Source organism: Naegleria fowleri (genome assembly GCF_008403515.1).
Source record: "Naegleria fowleri strain ATCC 30894 chromosome Unknown tig33, whole genome shotgun sequence".
Classification (NCBI taxonomy): Eukaryota; Heterolobosea; class Eutetramitea; order Acrasida; family Naegleriidae; genus Naegleria; species Naegleria fowleri.
In genome coordinates, this window is record NW_025407965.1 from 56,800 (window position 1) to 74,607 (window position 17,808).

The 17,808-nt window shown below is 36.0% G+C and overlaps 11 protein-coding genes across 11 annotated transcripts; 5 read left to right on the top strand and 6 right to left on the bottom strand.

Annotated features, from left to right (window-relative positions):
* Positions 1 to 187: 187 nt before the first annotated feature.
* Positions 188 to 802, top strand: FDP41_003008 (uncharacterized protein; the record flags this gene model as incomplete). Its single annotated transcript, XM_044706265.1, has 1 exon — positions 188 to 802. The coding sequence occupies one exon, from the start codon at positions 188 to 190 to the stop codon at positions 800 to 802; it is 615 nt and encodes a 204-aa protein (XP_044562399.1).
* A 109-nt stretch (positions 803 to 911) lies between these two features.
* FDP41_003009 (uncharacterized protein) lies at positions 912 to 1,685 on the top strand (the record flags this gene model as incomplete). The annotated part of the gene is made up of 1 exon (XM_044706266.1): positions 912 to 1,685. The coding sequence occupies one exon, from the start codon at positions 912 to 914 to the stop codon at positions 1,683 to 1,685; it is 774 nt and encodes a 257-aa protein (XP_044562400.1).
* A 152-nt stretch (positions 1,686 to 1,837) lies between these two features.
* Positions 1,838 to 2,567, bottom strand: FDP41_003010 (uncharacterized protein; the record flags this gene model as incomplete). The annotated part of the gene is made up of 3 exons (XM_044706268.1): positions 1,838 to 2,020; positions 2,147 to 2,168; positions 2,350 to 2,567. The coding sequence occupies 3 exons, from the start codon at positions 2,565 to 2,567 to the stop codon at positions 1,838 to 1,840; spliced, it is 423 nt and encodes a 140-aa protein (XP_044562401.1).
* Positions 2,568 to 2,696: 129 nt separating this feature from the next.
* Positions 2,697 to 3,353, bottom strand: FDP41_003011 (uncharacterized protein; the record flags this gene model as incomplete). Its single annotated transcript, XM_044706269.1, has 1 exon — positions 2,697 to 3,353. One exon carries the CDS (start codon positions 3,351 to 3,353, stop codon positions 2,697 to 2,699), a length of 657 nt encoding a protein of 218 aa, XP_044562402.1.
* A 274-nt stretch (positions 3,354 to 3,627) lies between these two features.
* Positions 3,628 to 4,605, top strand: FDP41_003012 (uncharacterized protein; the record flags this gene model as incomplete). The annotated part of the gene is made up of 1 exon (XM_044706270.1): positions 3,628 to 4,605. The coding sequence occupies one exon, from the start codon at positions 3,628 to 3,630 to the stop codon at positions 4,603 to 4,605; it is 978 nt and encodes a 325-aa protein (XP_044562403.1).
* Positions 4,606 to 4,883: 278 nt separating this feature from the next.
* FDP41_003013 (uncharacterized protein) lies at positions 4,884 to 6,021 on the bottom strand (the record flags this gene model as incomplete). The annotated part of the gene is made up of 3 exons (XM_044706271.1): positions 4,884 to 4,928; positions 5,100 to 5,612; positions 5,767 to 6,021. The coding sequence occupies 3 exons, from the start codon at positions 6,019 to 6,021 to the stop codon at positions 4,884 to 4,886; spliced, it is 813 nt and encodes a 270-aa protein (XP_044562404.1).
* A 1,288-nt stretch (positions 6,022 to 7,309) lies between these two features.
* FDP41_003014 (uncharacterized protein) lies at positions 7,310 to 9,013 on the top strand (the record flags this gene model as incomplete). The annotated part of the gene is made up of 1 exon (XM_044706272.1): positions 7,310 to 9,013. The coding sequence occupies one exon, from the start codon at positions 7,310 to 7,312 to the stop codon at positions 9,011 to 9,013; it is 1,704 nt and encodes a 567-aa protein (XP_044562405.1).
* Positions 9,014 to 9,349: 336 nt separating this feature from the next.
* FDP41_003015 (uncharacterized protein) lies at positions 9,350 to 10,471 on the bottom strand (the record flags this gene model as incomplete). The annotated part of the gene is made up of 1 exon (XM_044706273.1): positions 9,350 to 10,471. The coding sequence occupies one exon, from the start codon at positions 10,469 to 10,471 to the stop codon at positions 9,350 to 9,352; it is 1,122 nt and encodes a 373-aa protein (XP_044562406.1).
* A 3,005-nt stretch (positions 10,472 to 13,476) lies between these two features.
* Positions 13,477 to 13,932, bottom strand: FDP41_003016 (uncharacterized protein; the record flags this gene model as incomplete). The annotated part of the gene is made up of 1 exon (XM_044706274.1): positions 13,477 to 13,932. One exon carries the CDS (start codon positions 13,930 to 13,932, stop codon positions 13,477 to 13,479), a length of 456 nt encoding a protein of 151 aa, XP_044562407.1.
* Positions 13,933 to 14,133: 201 nt separating this feature from the next.
* On the top strand, positions 14,134 to 15,704 carry FDP41_003017 (uncharacterized protein; the record flags this gene model as incomplete). Its single annotated transcript, XM_044706275.1, has 3 exons — positions 14,134 to 14,275; positions 14,434 to 14,545; positions 14,702 to 15,704. The coding sequence occupies 3 exons, from the start codon at positions 14,134 to 14,136 to the stop codon at positions 15,702 to 15,704; spliced, it is 1,257 nt and encodes a 418-aa protein (XP_044562408.1).
* Positions 15,705 to 17,374: 1,670 nt separating this feature from the next.
* FDP41_003018 (uncharacterized protein) lies at positions 17,375 to 17,716 on the bottom strand (the record flags this gene model as incomplete). Its single annotated transcript, XM_044706276.1, has 1 exon — positions 17,375 to 17,716. The coding sequence occupies one exon, from the start codon at positions 17,714 to 17,716 to the stop codon at positions 17,375 to 17,377; it is 342 nt and encodes a 113-aa protein (XP_044562409.1).
* Positions 17,717 to 17,808: the final 92 nt, after the last annotated feature.

A 17,808-nucleotide genomic window follows, 5' to 3' on the forward strand; every position in this document is an offset into this window, starting at 1 on the left:
TTGGATTATCATCCACAATATTATTCAGGCTCGAATCAACCTCTCTTCGGTCATCATCGTCAATAATATTATTGTTTTTCGTTTCTGTCATGCCATTTTTTTTTCATTGTAAACTTGGGTTGACTAAAAAATTTTAAAAAAATTTGTTGAAAAAAAATACGTCGAAACTAAACTCACACCATCAATAATGTCGACCCAAAACAGAACAATCGTGCTCGACGGCAAGGGCCACATTCTTGGTCGTCTTGCTGCCAACGTTTCAAAGGAAATCTTGGCTGGAAAGAAGGTTGTTGTCGTCAGATGTGAAGAACTTCTCTTGCAAGGAAAGATGAAGAGAAACAAGGTTGCCTATGAATCATACTTGAGAAAGAGAATGAACACCAACCCAAGAAAGGGTCCATTCCACCACAGAGCTCCATCCCAACATCTCTTCAAGGTCATTAGAGCTATGGTCCCAAGAAAGACTGAAAGAGGAAGAGAAGCTTTGGCTAGATTGGAACTCTATGATGGTGTCCCATCTCAATACAATCAAGTTAAGAGACATGTCTGCCCATCTGCTCTCGCTGTTACTATTCTCAAGCCATCTTCTCCTGTTACAAGACTCGGAGATCTGTTGAAGAGAATGGGTTGGAAGTATCATGATGTTGTTGTTAAATTCGAAGAGCAAAGAAAGCAACAAAACCAACAATATGTTTCTGAAGTGAAGGCACTTGATAAGCTCAAGACTGAAGCTGTCTCTCAATTGAGTGGAAACACTGAATTCCAAAATGTTGTGAAGAAGTTGGCTGAATTTGGCTATTAAACAAACTTTCTAAAATAAACATAAACAATAATATTCAAAAATCAAATGTTTTAAATGATGGTGGTCTAGGATTGGAAATTGTAAAAGTTGAAAACATAAGCATTAAAAAATGAGACAAACAATGGGCAAGATTTTGTCATCCTCGCAGCCGAAACTTTCAACAATGCAACTCTCTTCATTGCCATCGTCCCTCGGCGATCAATCCGCGGCTTCCATTCTCAATCCCTCACTCAAAGAAATACCTCCAACTGCTTTCTACCATCCAACATTCATTTCCAATCCCAATCATTTGAACACCATTTGGAACGAATTGAAAAGCCTCTATCAACACCAACCTTTTATTGCAAATCCTGCTCTGAAGCGATCCATTTTCAATGTTCATTCAGAGGCTCAAGTGAAGCGATGTGCCGACATGTACTTTCCAACCTTGCTTTCGTACATTCAATCACTAGCACCCTACTTTTATAAAAGGACTCGAGATGCTACTTTCCGAACAGTCATGTCTTTACAAGATTTAGTGACGGCCAAAACACCCAACATCATTCCAAACACAATCCAATTCAATCATTACCAACATATTGAAAAGAGTGGATGTCCTCTTCATATCGACAGCCGAGGGCTGGGACCCACCATAGGTCTGCTCTCCTTTGGAAATGATGCAACGATGAGCTTCTTGTTGGATCCTCCTTCCAACTATACCATTGAGCAAGTTCAGGCATGTCCTGACGAATTGAGGGTATTTCTACCGAATGGATCTCTGATCATTTTGGCCGATGACATTCGTTACAAGTATGTGCATGGCATTCGTCCTGAGATACAGAAGAGAAATCCAAATCTGGATCATGCAGAGAGATTTTCAGTAGTTTTTTGGTATCAAGATTAGCATGTGTTGTTATTTATTGAGGAATGAAAATTGAATCATGATTTTGATTATTACTTGAGTTTTTAATTGAAAAAACATTTTATGGAAAACGAGCAAATGGCAAGACTTGAGAGAACGTGGACGATGACAAGGATAATGTCTTATATGAAACCTTAATGATCGCCCTCTGTGGATGTTTGAGAAGTTCCACCACTGCTTGGTGATGTTTGACTACTACTAGAAGTCACCTCACATTTAGAATGGCTTCCATCACAGAATGGAGGGTTTGCAGTTTGTTTGCATCCACATAAATAAACTTCTTTACACATTTCTGGAGTTGCCTCAAATTTAAGAGACTGAGTTGTTGAATGGTGATTTCAATGAATTTGGACAACATTGATCAATTTAGTAATAATTCCAATAAATAAAAAAATAAATAAAAAATATTAAAATTATTATACTGATAACAATTAATTGCATACCTTCATGCCACTTCCTTTATGCCTTTAACGGGCATAAGATGGGTTCATTCACATTAAAATAAATTTTCACAATAAAATAAATTACAAAAATTGCGTCATCATGAAGAACCATTCATAACAATCAGAAAGAAAATTCAATAGCAATACGATCACGATATAATATTTTCACATTCGAAATTTGCACCAATGAATTTCATACTCACTTGCCATCACAAAAAGGTTGCTTTTCCGATAGCCCACATGTACACCATGAGTATCTCTTTCCTTCTTCTAAAGTGACCTTGTATGGTCCTGCTTGAGCAACAACAGGTAATTTCAGAGAGGAAATATCATTTACAGCAGCAGCAGTACTCAAAGGTGAATTATTTGGACTGTTACTATTCAATAATCGGAGAGTGGAGATGAATATTCCTCTAAGCATTTTTTTGAGCTTTTAATTATGTTCTTGCGAACAGGTTTTTTGACTATTTGAGGATTTTCTCATTTGTATTTGAAAATTTTACAAAAACAATAATTTCGATCAAATAAAAAGTAATATTAACAGGTGAGTTTAGTGGTAGGTTCGTTTTCGAGCTCTTCCTTTGATTATTAGAGGAGTCGGAAGAAGGTTCGAAGTGTTTGATGTGGTTCGATTATTTTCCAATTCGTCACTATTGACACCTGCCTCAAAATGAGAATGTTCTCGATATTCCTCTTCGTGAACATTCCTTTCATTCAATATTTTCAAAGTTTCTGAGAGATACTTGATTGGATTAAAATATATTTCCTCTAATTGTTTGTATTCTTTTTCTGTTAGAATAATCTCGTCGTCACCAATACATTGAGGATCAATTTGAAGATATTCATAGTTGATTGAAGATGATACAGCATTCGTTTTATCAATGTTTCCCATCGAAAGTGAGATGCTATTGCTGGTTGATACGGTATTAAGAGAGGTTGACATTCCAAAAATTGTTTGATGACCATTCTTTTTTTCATGATAATCGATGTATTTCATAAAAGTTTGTAAATTCAAAGTTAAAGCTTCTAGGGCTTCCCTCAAGGTTGGATTTATAATTTCTTTAATGGAGTGATGAGGGCTTGATGAGATCTCAGTCTCTGTCGTTGAATGAGGACGAACCTCTTCATGAACATTGTTTCGGAATTTGTTTTTTTGATGTTTCTGAATATTCAGTTCAGGAGATACCGATTGCTCTAGCGTGGGCATGATAAGCCAGATGGGATTGCGGCTGTAAGGTCAATAAGGAGAAAGTGGTGTTCTCTACTTTCAGTTATTTCAACGATTAAAATAAAAAATTTCAATAATTTCTGATCCAATGAGTTGATGAAACAAAGACACTCCTTCAATCAACACAACAACAACAACAACCATACAACCAGCTGCTTTCTTCCTCCAAAAGGATCGCAATATTCCAATAAAAGAGCCTCAAAAACAATTCACCTCAAACCACAAACAATTTTTTTTAAAAAATATTTCAAAAATGCTGCAAACATTCAGAAGGCTTGCTGTGGAGAGCGCCAAGCGGGCCACCTCTCACCATCACTCGGCATCATCAAATCATTATTTAGTATTTTCATCATCATCATCACATGTAGCATCCATCTTGTTGAACGGTAGTATTCATCATCATCAGGGAGCTAATTACCACATCAATATACCAACCCGTGATGAAAATAGGAAAGAAGATACTTTGGACGAAAGCAACGAAGACGAGAGCACAATAACAGGCAATGAAAATGAAATTTCAGACCGTATTTTGAACAAATTGAAACAATACACGGGAACTACTGAGGACGTTGCTATTGATTTTGATGTTGAAGAGGCACAACGCTTGGCTCAAGAGGAATCAAACAAACGTACCTACAGAAGAGAATATGACTTGTTGTGGGAAGAGGAGAGAGAACCACCATACTTTAGAAATACTGTGCAAGGAAAGAAAATTGCAGACATTCCTTGTATTTTTGACATGATTCCTTACTTTGCTGATAGAATTTCACCAGTCATTACTAAACCAGAGTTGGAAGAAATCATGAAAAAGCCAAGAGATGTCTATAATTATTTGGTTGTGGATGTTCGTTCTGCATTCCGTGCTTTGGATTACATGATTCCTGGAGCTGTGAATATTCCATTCACAGAAATCAAGGAAGGAAGTTTTGCATTGAAAGCTGAAGCCTTCAACAAGAGATATAATGCTCCATTACCAGAAGAGTACACTAATATTATTTGCTACAGTGACAATCCTGCTGAGAGTGAGGCTGCATGTCTCATGTTACAAGATATGGGCTTCCAAAACACCATTAACTATAGAGGAGGTTGTAGCGATTGGTTTGGTAACGAATTCAAAGTATTGTGGAGAAAGAAGAGATTGCACAGACTTAGTGGAGAAAAGATTGGTAAGATGATTGCACTTAAAGAAAAGACAAAGGAAAAACTCAACAATCCTCCACAAAAGGAATAAGAAAAGATATATGATTTGAATAAAATCCATTCTGGACACATCTACAGTTTCGTTGAGTTTGAATGTGCAAAAGCTATATGAAATTTGCAAGTATTTTCTAGATTCAATTTGTTCTTTAAAAGTTGTCAACAATTTCACCCACAATGACTGCAATTGCACATAAAAGTCATGTGTTTGTTGTTCTATCATTTTACTAGTATTTCTGTTGATAATATTGTTACACATTATAATATGATGGAGGAAATGGAAGGGTTGAGCAACTGCTTTCACTCGCCCAATTAACGAACTTCTTGTTTTCTTTGCAATCTCATACGAAATTCATTCTGAATGTATTCCAGTTTCATAGCCGTCCATTCATGGTTAAGTTTGAAGCATACATTTAAACACAATTATTTCAATTCAAACACAAATAATAAAAAGTTCACATGAAACGAAATGTGTGTGTGCCCAATGTACACGACATTATTCCTCTCTCATAAAAAGATCCAACATACCTTCCAATCTTCTGAAATACTCTTATCATCAAATTCAATTTTTTCAATCTTGTCATTTTCTCTCAACACTTTCATAAAGGGTGTTGCTCCTTCATCTCCAATTGGATTAAAATCCAAATTCAAACTTCTCAAACCCTTATTCACCACCAATGCTTCAGCAAGAGCAATGGATCCAGTGGCTGAAATTCCATTCTTTACCAAATACAATTGTTCAAGAACAGAATTGACTTTTAACATTTCGGCCAAACCTTCTGCTCCTTCATTTCCAATATCATTTCTAGAAATATCCAAAACTTTGAGTTTCTTATTTTCTTTTAAACCTTCTGCTAACAATTTACATCCTTCTTTTCCGATATTGTTATCTGTTAAATAAATGGTGTGAATGGAATTGTTGAGTGTGAAGGCGACACCGAGAGCTTTGGCACCAGCAGCTCCAATGTTACTCATGGATAAATCAATCATTCCGAGAGCTGTGACACGTTTAATGGCGTTGGCGAGATGTTGACATCCGACCTACCAAAAAAGTATTGAAAAAATTAATGAAAGTGGCGTGTAAAAATTTAAAAATTAAATGATTCGCAATTTAAATTCACATCAGATCATCATTAAAAGTGTTAATGACACTGTCATCATCAACCTGTTGACATTTGACACTACCACCACTTACATCTCCAATTCGGTTATTATTCAAATACAATCTTTTCAAAAAACGATTGGTTTGTAACGCATCAGCCAAAGCTTCCAATCCCACCTCATCAAATTTATTTGCTTTCAAATGGAGAGCATAACAAGTATTGTTGTCCTTTAAAAGTTCGGAAAGTTTTGCGAGTTCCTTGTTATTGATTTCTTTTTCGTCGAGATCGAGGTCACAGTTTTGACCACTTTGGATGATACGTTGTGCTTGAGAGAGTTTGTTGCCCATGATGGAAAAATTGATTGTTTTTTTGTGATGACCCAAAACAAGCTCTAAACCCTGTCACGTGTCAACACTAAATCATCAAGAAGAAACAGATATAGGTTAAGAATGATAGACACAAATATGAAGCGTCGATGGTTTAGTGGTAGAATACGGCGTTGCCATCGCCGTGACCCGGGTTCAATTCCCGGTCGACGCAAAACTTTTTTAAACTTGTCTTAGTTGCAGAGAGGTAACAAACATGGACACCTCCAACAACAACAAGGATCACACGAGGATGATGAATGGACTTGAGGTGGAGGACTCGTTGTCAAGGAGAATATTGAGCAATATCTTTCCAAGTTGGACTCTTCAACTCTTTTGTTTTCTGCTGGAACTCATTACTATCATATAAAACTCAGGAAATAAAACCAAAGTTATATCTTTTGGAATCAACCCATGCATACGAATGTTAAGGAATGATGAAATGATGCGCTAGGTGAGGCACAATCGTCATTTCAACATCCAAAAAGAGCTCATAGGAAACGTTTGACAGCGCTTGACGCTTGCGTGAAATCAAAGTCTGAGTGTCTCTTTAAAAGAGAGACACCATTCAAAGACCTTTCGTGATTAATTGGGGCTGATCCTTTCATAACCTCTTACTCAATGAACTCTGAAGGTAACTCGTGAACGTTTCACTTGCTTTAGTTGTTGTTGATGAATGGAGAGCGAGATACGACTCCAGCACAGGATTCAAAGTTTGTTGAAGTGTTATTCAATACATGTATTAACCTCAATGATTCAACATTTAGCAATTCAACAAATAATAAATTCAATTTTAAACGATTTGAAATTGAGTTGTTTGAAAAATAGGGCAGATGGGCTTTTTGATTTTTTGAACCATTTTTGTGGATACGGCTTCCACTTCAATGAATTCTCCTCTCCATTCAATTCCATCTTTTGCCTTCTCTCACTTTAAATGGAAAACATGAAAATCGGAACGAACAATTATAAGCGAGACATCAAAGTGTCAGATGTAAATCATCGGAGCTGAGGATTAATTCTCAATTTTCAAGAACAACAAAAACACTCGACACCTCGATCCAGTGCTTTCTCTGAGAATTTTCGTTGTTGTTGTTTGATTCAATCCCCTTGAACCCATTCATAGGTGATACATATTCACAAGAAGATTCTTTCAACAACAACGACAAACGTTCTTCAATAATCGGTAATCACTGAATTTCAAGATCGCACTACCATCGCTTTAATTTCACATCATTTCTTCACAGATCTTCAACTGCCACTTGTCAAAAAGATGAGCATTGGTCCCGATAAGAGCAATACTCAGCTCGATCCTAAAGTCTTTTCTTCGATCCTGGACTTTCTCAGTCAGCAATCTCATCAGCAACAACAAAATGCTTCTTCTTTTGTAATGTCTCTTAACAATCCTTCTTCACTCCTTCCAATGAACAAATTGAATAATAATAATAACAATTCGGATCCGAATTCACTCTTGGTAATGGCTCTTCAACAAGATCGAGAACAGCAACAACCACAAATGGATCTTGCAGGATCGATCTTGTTGCAACAACAGCAACAACCAATGAACAACCACTCCAATCATTCGTGGATGAATGTAGCTGCCACTTGTCATCCTCCTACAACAGCCATCATGTCTCCACCCACACAAGCCACTCTTTCAACGCTCAACAATTCCGATCTCATACAACCACTCTACTTGAATTCGTCATCTTTAACTTCTCATACACTGCCCTCAAACAGTCAAATGTCAAATACACCATCATCGATAATAACATCCCTCCAACCTTCCACATGTAACAACAATAACAAGGAAGAAATCACCACAAACATCACCATGATTGGTACTAATTGTGAGGAAGATCCTGCAACTACTACACCTCTTGGGATGCTGTCAACAACAAACTTGTTGATGTCTCCCAATGACGTTGCCATTGAAATGTTGTTGGCATCGGTCTTGAAGGGAAGTAGATTCCATGAAACAAATGAAGACTGTAAGAGCACTCTCGCCACAATAGCTCAAGATGCAAATGTCGGTGCTGATGGAACCAATTCCTTAAATAGTAATTCCATAGATGGGAATAATGCCAGTGTTCAAAGTGCACTATTGCAGCAAATGGTATTTGCCAGCGACTACAAGAATGAATCTCAACAACAACAACAACAGACACCACAACGAGTGGTCATCAGCATGTCGCATCAACTGAACGATCATCCAATTTCTGCTTGTGTTCTCAACACGCACCACCACCACATGTCCACAAGTACTTGTTCAGCTCTTCCTGCCACCTGTCATCAACCTCAAGAATATTCAAATTGTTCAAAAAGTAGTAGCACAAGTGCATGTAGTAGTAGTTTTACAGATGGTGGAGTTGGTGGAGGTGACTACACTCCAACCACAACGTCAAATAGTAGTAGTAGTAGAACTTTTGAGAATTCAGAATTACTTTTTTTAGAATCCACTTCACTTGTACAAGAAGACTTTCAAGTCTCCGCAAATTCTCAACCATTGTTTAACAACAACCACAACCACAACAATCTCTCTAACAAACAACAGCCACAACTCGTCCTGAATTCAAAAACATCTCCAAATCGCAGTCATTCACAACACATGAAAAAATCATCCTCCTCACCACCACAACGGAAATCAACAACAAAAACAACAATCATGACACCTCCTCCTCCTATCATGGGCAGTACATGCACCAAAATGACGACGAACGTCAGAGAGAGTGGTGGCGGAGGAATCAAAAAGAAAAAACGAAAAACTGACATTTCCAACACGAATGCTGCTTCCTTGTTGTCGGGTCGAATGGTGTCAATGACCACTCCTGAGGAAATGAGTAGAAGATTTCAACGCATGTCCAATGAAGAGGGCGTGAAGAGAAAAAGAGGAAGGCCAAAGAAAGAAACTGAACCTTATGCTGTAAGGTTTGAAAAAATGGAAAATCCAAAAGAATTGGTAACGAAAAAGCGTTAATGATGACAATAGTAGAGAGTTCATACCTCCAGTGAGTGAAAGCGCCACTTCTAGAGGAGACGTTGTAATGTTGCAGAGCTATTTTCACAATCATTTTCACTCAAATTTGTGATGGTGATGCGATAGGATGATTTGCAAAATTGAATGACTACATGATTGACATTTCTAATGTTCATACATTAATATGTTTTACCAAGCTAACAATTAAGGATTATTATTTTTACAAAATCTATTCTCCTTTGTTTGAAATATAATATATATCCATAAACTCTATTGTTTAAATCTATTGATCTATTGAAAATGAATATTATGTGAAATTTCTCCCTGTTATCCCTCTTAAGAAAGTAAACTAAATTTCTTTGAGCTCGTTGCATTTGATGAGCTTCCAACGAATTTCACAACAAGCGCTGGAATGATGAGAGAAAGAGGAATGGCCAGACTTCTGAAAAGATATCCATTAAAGAAACCATTGTTGATGGTCATGTCTTTAAAATTTTCCGAACATTCTTCGATGAGAGTTGTTGTGAAACAGTCTTTCAAGCTTGAGTATTTTCTTAAAAATCCAGGTTGTCCATTCACTTGCATCTTTCGTGAAACTGTATCCAAAGGATACAACAAGAAGTAAATAATACTCTTCAACCAATAGCTCTTGATAATAAATGTCAACTTTTGTTTAAAGTATTTGGAGGGAGAGCTTAAAGTTTCAGACAACTCAGAATAGAAGGCCTTTGAGCCTCCACTTGTCAATACTTTTCGCCAATGATTTTTAAGTAAGCCACCCTTTTGTTGAACTCTATTTTCCACATAGGCATTCAACAAGTGTGTTGGCACTGAAACACACAAAGTTCTAAATAAAAATCCCTTATAGTATGCATGTGAAAGAACAGAAAATAAATTGAAGGATGACGATTTCATCTCCAATTCCTCTCGTGCTTGTTGATACATTTGAATCACACAGTCAAAAAGACCTCGAAACTGGAATGTTTGTCCTCCAACAAATTTACCCTGTTCTGATCGATCAGCCATATAAACCACTTCAATCAAATCCAAAGGATACAGCAAAACATCACTTGCAATAGCAGACAAAGCAATTTTCAAGTTTTCATTCTCCACACGAGACAAGGCATATTTCTGCAGAGCATACTGAACCACAATCGTCGGAACACTCTTCACTATATTATACAATAAGGTCTTCCACAGACTAAAAAATCCATCATCCACAGCAATCAACGTTGGAGCACTAAACTTTTCATGAAAATGATTCAACTTTTCATCTTCGGGAATCCGAGAGCAAGCCTGTGTTTGTAAAATAATTTGAGCCCGATAGAGTGGATGTATGATTAATTGCGTACTCGTTCTTGCAAGCCATGAAGGAAGGAGAGAATTACGAGAGAATTGTAAGATTTGATGAGAAAGATCTTTCTCAACCAATGATGGAGGAGAAGGTAAAAAAGACATTTTTTTTTTGAAAGATCGCGAAAATTGTAAAGATTTACAAGAGTTGGAAAAGTAAATTTTGATTGGAATACTTTTGTGATTCATTCAAGATCCACACAAGATGACATCTGAACTATTCAACGAAACACCTCAAAGACAGTAAGTGGAAGAAAGGTTTGGAATGCGCCCAAGTAAGGTAATTCCGAGTCACTAGCCGATCGATAAATTCCACACTCGGACCCCAAAAAGATATGATTTAAAAAGTCAGTTGGGAAATTGAAAACGCTTGGTCTAATAATACTAACAATCTTAAGAAAATGAATGTGGTTTTTTCATTGAAAGAAAATGAAAACTACAAAGTTAGACTTGTGGTTGGTGCAAAGAATGATGTTGCAGTATACTGTAAGAAACATGTTTTTGAGGAAATCAAAACTCTAGAGTGATTGAGAACTGAAGTTGCCAATCACTCCTCAATCTTTTATAGAGAGACAACTTCTCAGTACAAGATGTCAAAAGAATCACCAAGAAATATGCAATATTAAGGTATTCCCTTTGAAGAAATAGAGTTGTTACTCCTTTCAAAACCAATAAGAATCCAATTACGTTTGTGTTTTTGTTTCAACATGAAAAGAGATATGCTAATGAAGCGAATATCTTGTAAAGAACCCTAACAACTTTGAGATCATTCGAAATCTTTGGACTTGCGTTTTTTTGAATGGAAAACTTTATTTTAATCATTTGAAAGTAGACACATTTCAAGACAATTCGTTGATATAGAAGCATCAAGGAATTCTCTCTCCATATTGTATGAAAAGTGAAATTCATTCACATTGCTGATGATTTTTGTTTTGAATTCTTATATTGAACCCACATGGACCTTCATCTTCCTCACAAGAGGAACGTACCTCGCCTTCCGATAAGTTACACTGCACGGCGCCACCAACCCAATGGCACAAGTAAGCCATCACCTCTCTCAAGCTGAGCTTGTAAAAATTGAACTCGAGAGCTTTTAGGATATGATCGAGTTGAGGTTCCCAAGCATTCACTTCTGAAAATCGATAAATTTCTCCTTTCATATCTTGCCCTTTGCAGGATTTAATGTGTAGGGATAGAGATTGAGGATGTTAGTTGGAGATGCTAATAAAAATGTTTTTTTGCCACGAATTCATGTACTTTCATGATAAATTGTGTAAAATTTTGACAATCATTTTGTAATTGTTCCAATTCTAATTTTTCTTGATCGGACATTGTGACATCAAGTAATTGCTGATGATCATTTGTATGAAAAGATGTTTCAGATGACGTTGTTCTTTCATTTTCGGAATGTGTTTGAATTTCATCCTTTCTACTTTTTGAAATTAAATTGAATCCCGAAAGCTAATATCTTGTTGAATGGTTGTTGGTGAGTTTTAATTGGTCAATTTTATGTAATAGTTGAGGAATGGTCATGGTTTTAAGTGTACCAGCTCCTGGTATATGATCTTGAGTGGTTTTTGTAATTTGAAATAGAATGTGAGAATAGGATTGCTTCAGTTCATTCACAGTCCAACTCTGGAGTATGTTCTCGGGCTTTTAGACTTCCAAGAAGGACTCTATGGCATTAACGTGATCGAAGATTGGAACAAGTTGTTTCGCTCGTTTGATTTTGAGCTTGCCATTTTAGGGTTCTTTCCAATTGTGGGAAAATTGGGGAAAATTTGGAAGGACAATTTTCATGACTTGGGAATATTTTCATTTGAACGATTTGGCTCTGTTTTCGTCAAGGTGGATCCAACACTCAAGACAACATGGCGAAAATACCTCATTTCAGGAGAAGTAGACAAGGATGAGGGTTGAATTGAAATCATTTTTGGAGGGTTGACAAGCTATCGAAAGTATGGGTTGACTGTGAAAAGAATTGGAAGAATGGAAAGAATCTCTGTGGGCGATGTTGTAGAGACGATGCTTGGTCAATCAGAAAATGATTACAAGACCTGGTATGGAACGGATTATACGATTCATTGCGAACTTGAGATGAAACACACATCCATTGTCAACACCTCAAAGACAGCAAGTGGAGGAAAGGTTTGGAAGTGAATTGTTCGATCTCATTCGTATTAGGAGAGATAAGTTTCATCAGCCAGTTGCGAAACCTATTAAAGAATTTTGTGAATAAATAATACTTATTCAATTTGACGAATTGTGCAGTTAAGGGTAGTTCAGCAAAAAATTGAAATACTTCGAAATATGTTTCTCAAGAGGTATATAGAGGGATCTCAATCTCTCAACAAGTCATTATTTCAAACAGACAGATGAAATCAGACACAACAATCAAGCAATGAAAAACGAGAGAAAGTGACACACAAATGTTGCCATTTCAGGAAAAATACCAAAAAGAACCTCCACAAAATAACGTTTGTGTGACAAATTGGTACAAAATTCTACAACAATAATTATAAAGAATGAATCGACACCCTTTCGAAAGCAAAGAAGGCAGCACAAGTACTGGAAAAACAACAGACGAACATCATCACGAACATTTTAAAGCGTTCCAAGGAGAAGGCAGAACTTTGAAGGGAGATGTGGTGGCTCCATCGGATCACATTCCTGCTGAAAAACCACACAAGGATCAAGTTCCTCTCTTCGATAATCCAATTGACTCGACACGTTCAACGAGTTTTAACGTAAAATATTAGGTGTACATGAATGTTTTCATGGATGATGGTGATTGTGATTACTAGTATGGAAATGTTCGAGAAAATTTAGACTTGAAAATTAATTTTTCAACGTTGGCAAGATCTAAATTATCGACAACATCATGTTTAAATACACTTGTGAATGATCTGAAATCAATAATAATAATAGTTTGATCATTTGAATCCTCTTATATTAAATATTTTAAAATTCCATAATAAATCATCATTACTACCATTCGTGAAATTAAACCTATGAAAATTACTATTACTAGAATTCTTTCCAATCAATCATCAATACTAACAAAAATTCCACAATGAATAATTGTCAAAAAATCTCTCTTCATAGGAAGTTTACTTGACTTTTGGAGCAATAAAGTATCCAGCCTTGACATCCTTTGTATTGCTCTGAATGATATTCTTTCGACGTGCAATTGACTCGGCCTCGGAAGTATTCGTAGAGGCTACATCCTCTCTCCATCGATTACTTCTCTTCTTATAAAATTGCATGGGGCTATACATGGGTTGAATTTCATCACTCACCGGTGATTGTTGCAAAATATCCAGACACATCATAATATTATTAACATCTTGAGTGAGTTTGTTTAATTGAGATTCCTCTTGAAAAGAGACTCTAGAAAGTAAACACAATTTGTTAATTTGTTCCTTTGAAACTGATGATGATGATGAAGAGTATTCCTTTCGAATCATTAATTGAGCGATGGAAAAACAACTGGATGGCATCATGGATTCACTCCGAATCTGACGCAACGTTTTCGAGCTGAGATGTGAGAACACTCGAGTTTGCATTTTTTTTCCAAAAAAAATTAAAAACTGCGAATTGGGATTCAAGAGAGCTTAAAACTTTCAATGAAAAATTCTTGATGATCAATTGAGGACATTACATATGAAGCTTCAAATGTCTTGAATGTATGTTGAGGGGAAACGAGTTGTCATTATATGAATCATAATAAATGATTTCAAAAGGTTTGGAAAAATGTTTGAAAAAAAATGCAAAACTCGGAAACACAAATTTCAACGTTAGATGACACAATGATCACAAATCCCAAAAAACGTAGAAATCTATCTTTTTTAGTAGGATTTATACTTCGGATGATGATGATTGTGTATAGTGTTTGGCATGATCGGAATTGTAGGTTTTTAGAAAAATACTGAATGATCGGATGGGATGGAATTTTCTATTATTGATGATTATATATTTAAATTTTATTATTTGGATGAAACACAATATTTTCTTTGATCCATGAATCTTTTAATCTTGAAATAATTTATTTTGGATTTAATTACAAGTTATGGTGAAGTACACGGATGTGGATTATCAAGTTTTTACAGATGCTGCAGAATTTGTGGTGAATGGAGAATCTCCTTTTAAAAGAGGAACATATCGTTACACTCCATTATTGTAAGTGTGAATAATGTGAATATTTGCAATCAACAAGGTTCCCTTTTTTCAAACATTAATTTTTATATATATAATTTATTATTATATATAATTTTATAACGTCTCTGTGACACTCTTGTTGATATCTACTCAACAACAAACACTCCAAAATAACAGAAGTTATCTAATGATTCCAAACATTTTAATTCACCCCATTATGGGAAAATTGTTATTTTGTCTTGTAGATTTACTGGTGGCATGGCTGGTTTACGAATTGTTACAAATGAATTTTAACAGGTTTTACCAAAAGGAAAATCCATGCAATAACATTAGTCTCATTCTTACCAATGCTACAGTTCTTTTGAATCCAATATTAGTGAATGTATCGACTCGAGGTAATGCCGATCAATGCATTGTATTATTGGTTCTTCTTTCTCTCTATTCATTTCAGAAACGTCAACTCTTTCAATCAAGTATTTGGTTTGGACTCTCTGTGCACTTTAAAATTTATCCAATCATTTACTTGCCTACCATTTTGATATATATTTACTTTTTCATGGACTTTACAACATTTTCACAGAAAACCAAAGCATGTTTTTGGTATTGTGTGTGGAGTGGAGGAACTTGCTTGACTCTTTTAATTTTATTTTATCAATTTTATGGATATCAATTCCTCTACGAGTCCTATCTGTATCATGTGGTGAGGAGTGACAATCGACACAATTTTTCAATTTATTTCTATTATTTATATTTGGATGGAGCATTGAAGAGCTCAAAAATTATTTCTCTATTGGCATTTCTTCCTCAATTTCTCTCTCTATTGGCCCTTTCATGGAATACCACTCGAAGGAATTTCTTTTGTACTATTTTCTCTCAGACATTTATATTTGTCATGTTCAACAAAGTATGCACAGTGCAATATTTTGTGTGGTTTATTTCCATATTTGGTTTTACATTACAGAGCTACTTTTATGACAAGATGAAAAATGCAACCACACGTTTCTCTCTTCTCATTGTACTCATTTGGATTGCTCTGTGGTTTATTGGGCAAGGAGTTTGGCTCTCAACGGCCTATCGATTAGAATTTTTGGGAGAAAATACGTTCCGAGACATTTGGATGAGTAGTGTTCTTTTTTTCATCATTAATACTGGAATAGCTATTTATTTTAGACCATTGTAACTGTGAGAGGACTTGTTGATATATGGATTTGTTTCCACCATTTGGAATCACTTTGCTTCACAACCAATGATTTACATTTATTGAATTGATTGATGAATGTCATAATCATCACACCTTTATAAAAACACATCTTTTTCCAACACGACATGTTTGGCAAATTAGCACTCGATTCCTGTTTCTCCGTTGGCTGAGTGGGTTTCTTTTGATTCAATAATGAAAGAATGGATGAGAAATGCCCAGAGTGGTTAATCTTCTCCTCAATTCGAGATGTTGGAAACTGTGAATAATCAATCCTCCAGCTTGATTCGGTGATGAATGACAAGCATTCACCATTATTAAGGCACGTTGTCTTATGATCTTTTGTGAACTTATTCCCAGATGATTCAAATGAAAAGACTTTGCTCAACAATGACACAATTTTACGAACAATCATATTATTTATTTAAACACTATTGACACGGTATGAATAATACATATTAAAATCAATTGGTCAATTCAAATGTTCGGTGGTGGGCAATAAAGACAATCCTAATTGGAATTTCATCCACACACTATGGAAAAGATACAATCAAAACCTTGTCAGAATTTTAAAGGTAGCAAAAGAGTTGTCTCTCATATTGAGTTAGCATCGGATAAATGCCTCATCTTGTTTTCTTCATCATTTGAAGGTTGAATGAACTCTTTCCGAAGAATGTGGACGACTTTCTCTGAGTGTGCACTAAACAACACACACTCTGCCTTCATTGCCCACCACCAGTGATTCCTAGTGATACTTTACCTTTATCTTATATCCAATCTTGGTAGGAATCATCATCATCAAAGAGTAACAAGCATTGGTGTCAATGAAATGTTGTTCCGGGTGGCCCAGAGGATGTCTGAAGAAATGATACAATCAAGGTTGCAAGTTTTGGTTTCGGACCGAACAGAATCAAACAAGTTGTACCAAGTCTCTCTCCCGTACTCTTTCCACTCGTATCATCAGCCAATAAAAGCCAAATGTAAGTTTTGTCTGCACATTATCAGTCAGACTCGTCATTTACATAGTCATCATTTTGAACAAGAGAAATTGGAGAGTGAGAGGCTTGTTTGATACAAGAACGCATGTTCAACTCTGTCCGTCCTTTTCCAATTCCTTAACCTTGCTTGCAGTCTCTCTCGAAGGCACCCTCGGATAGCCACCCCAAAAAGCCTTTGATACCTACCACTGTCGAACTGGATGTGAGAAGAAAAATTCTACAGGAATAAAATCATTTTTGAATTTTTTTTCTTGCTGGAGAACACTTTGACAGCCAACCAAACAGCTTTTTACAATAATTTGGTATTCATCAAACTTGTTGAGCATTATTCACCACGTAAGCGTGATAGTTGCCCTCAGCACGGCATATTATATATTATCACACAAATAATTTAATAATTGAATTTTTGAATTATTTTTGATATTTTAATACTTTGGAACAGGTACAGCCGATTATAACATTTTACACATCGAATTATTCTCTCCAATTGTTATTGTTAGATTTGGAATTGATTGGTTGATGAACGAAAATTGGTTCGCGAAATATATAACTCTAGCATACTATCATGATGGTGAGGCTTGTTATTGATATCCATGAACGGTGATAATTTTGATGAAATTTATCTTTTTAAATATTGGCCGAATGTATGAATATTTAATAATTCTCTCCAGGCTTCTTGAACATTTGAGAGAAGAGAGCAAGAAGCTCTGGATCCGATCTCAATTTCATCATCTCTTCAGTTGTTTGTCTCTCCAAATCATCTTTAGCTAAATTACATGCACTCACAACAAGATCTTCAATAGTTTCCAAACTCTTTCCCGATAGTTTATCATCAAGCTCCAATTTTTCAATTTTTCCGAGTCCAGTCATGGTAACACGAACCAATCCTCCAGCTTCTCCGTGTCCTCTCAATGCTGTGAGTTTTTCACCGATTTTTCCCATCCGACTTGTTTGGAATAAGTGAAGATATTTACTAAGATTTCCTGGGTTGAACATTTTTTTGTGTTTTCTTTACCGAAGGATGCTGCAGGTGGTGATACGGAGTGTTGCTGTCGTGCTGATGCTGACTTTCGAACAAGTGGATGAGA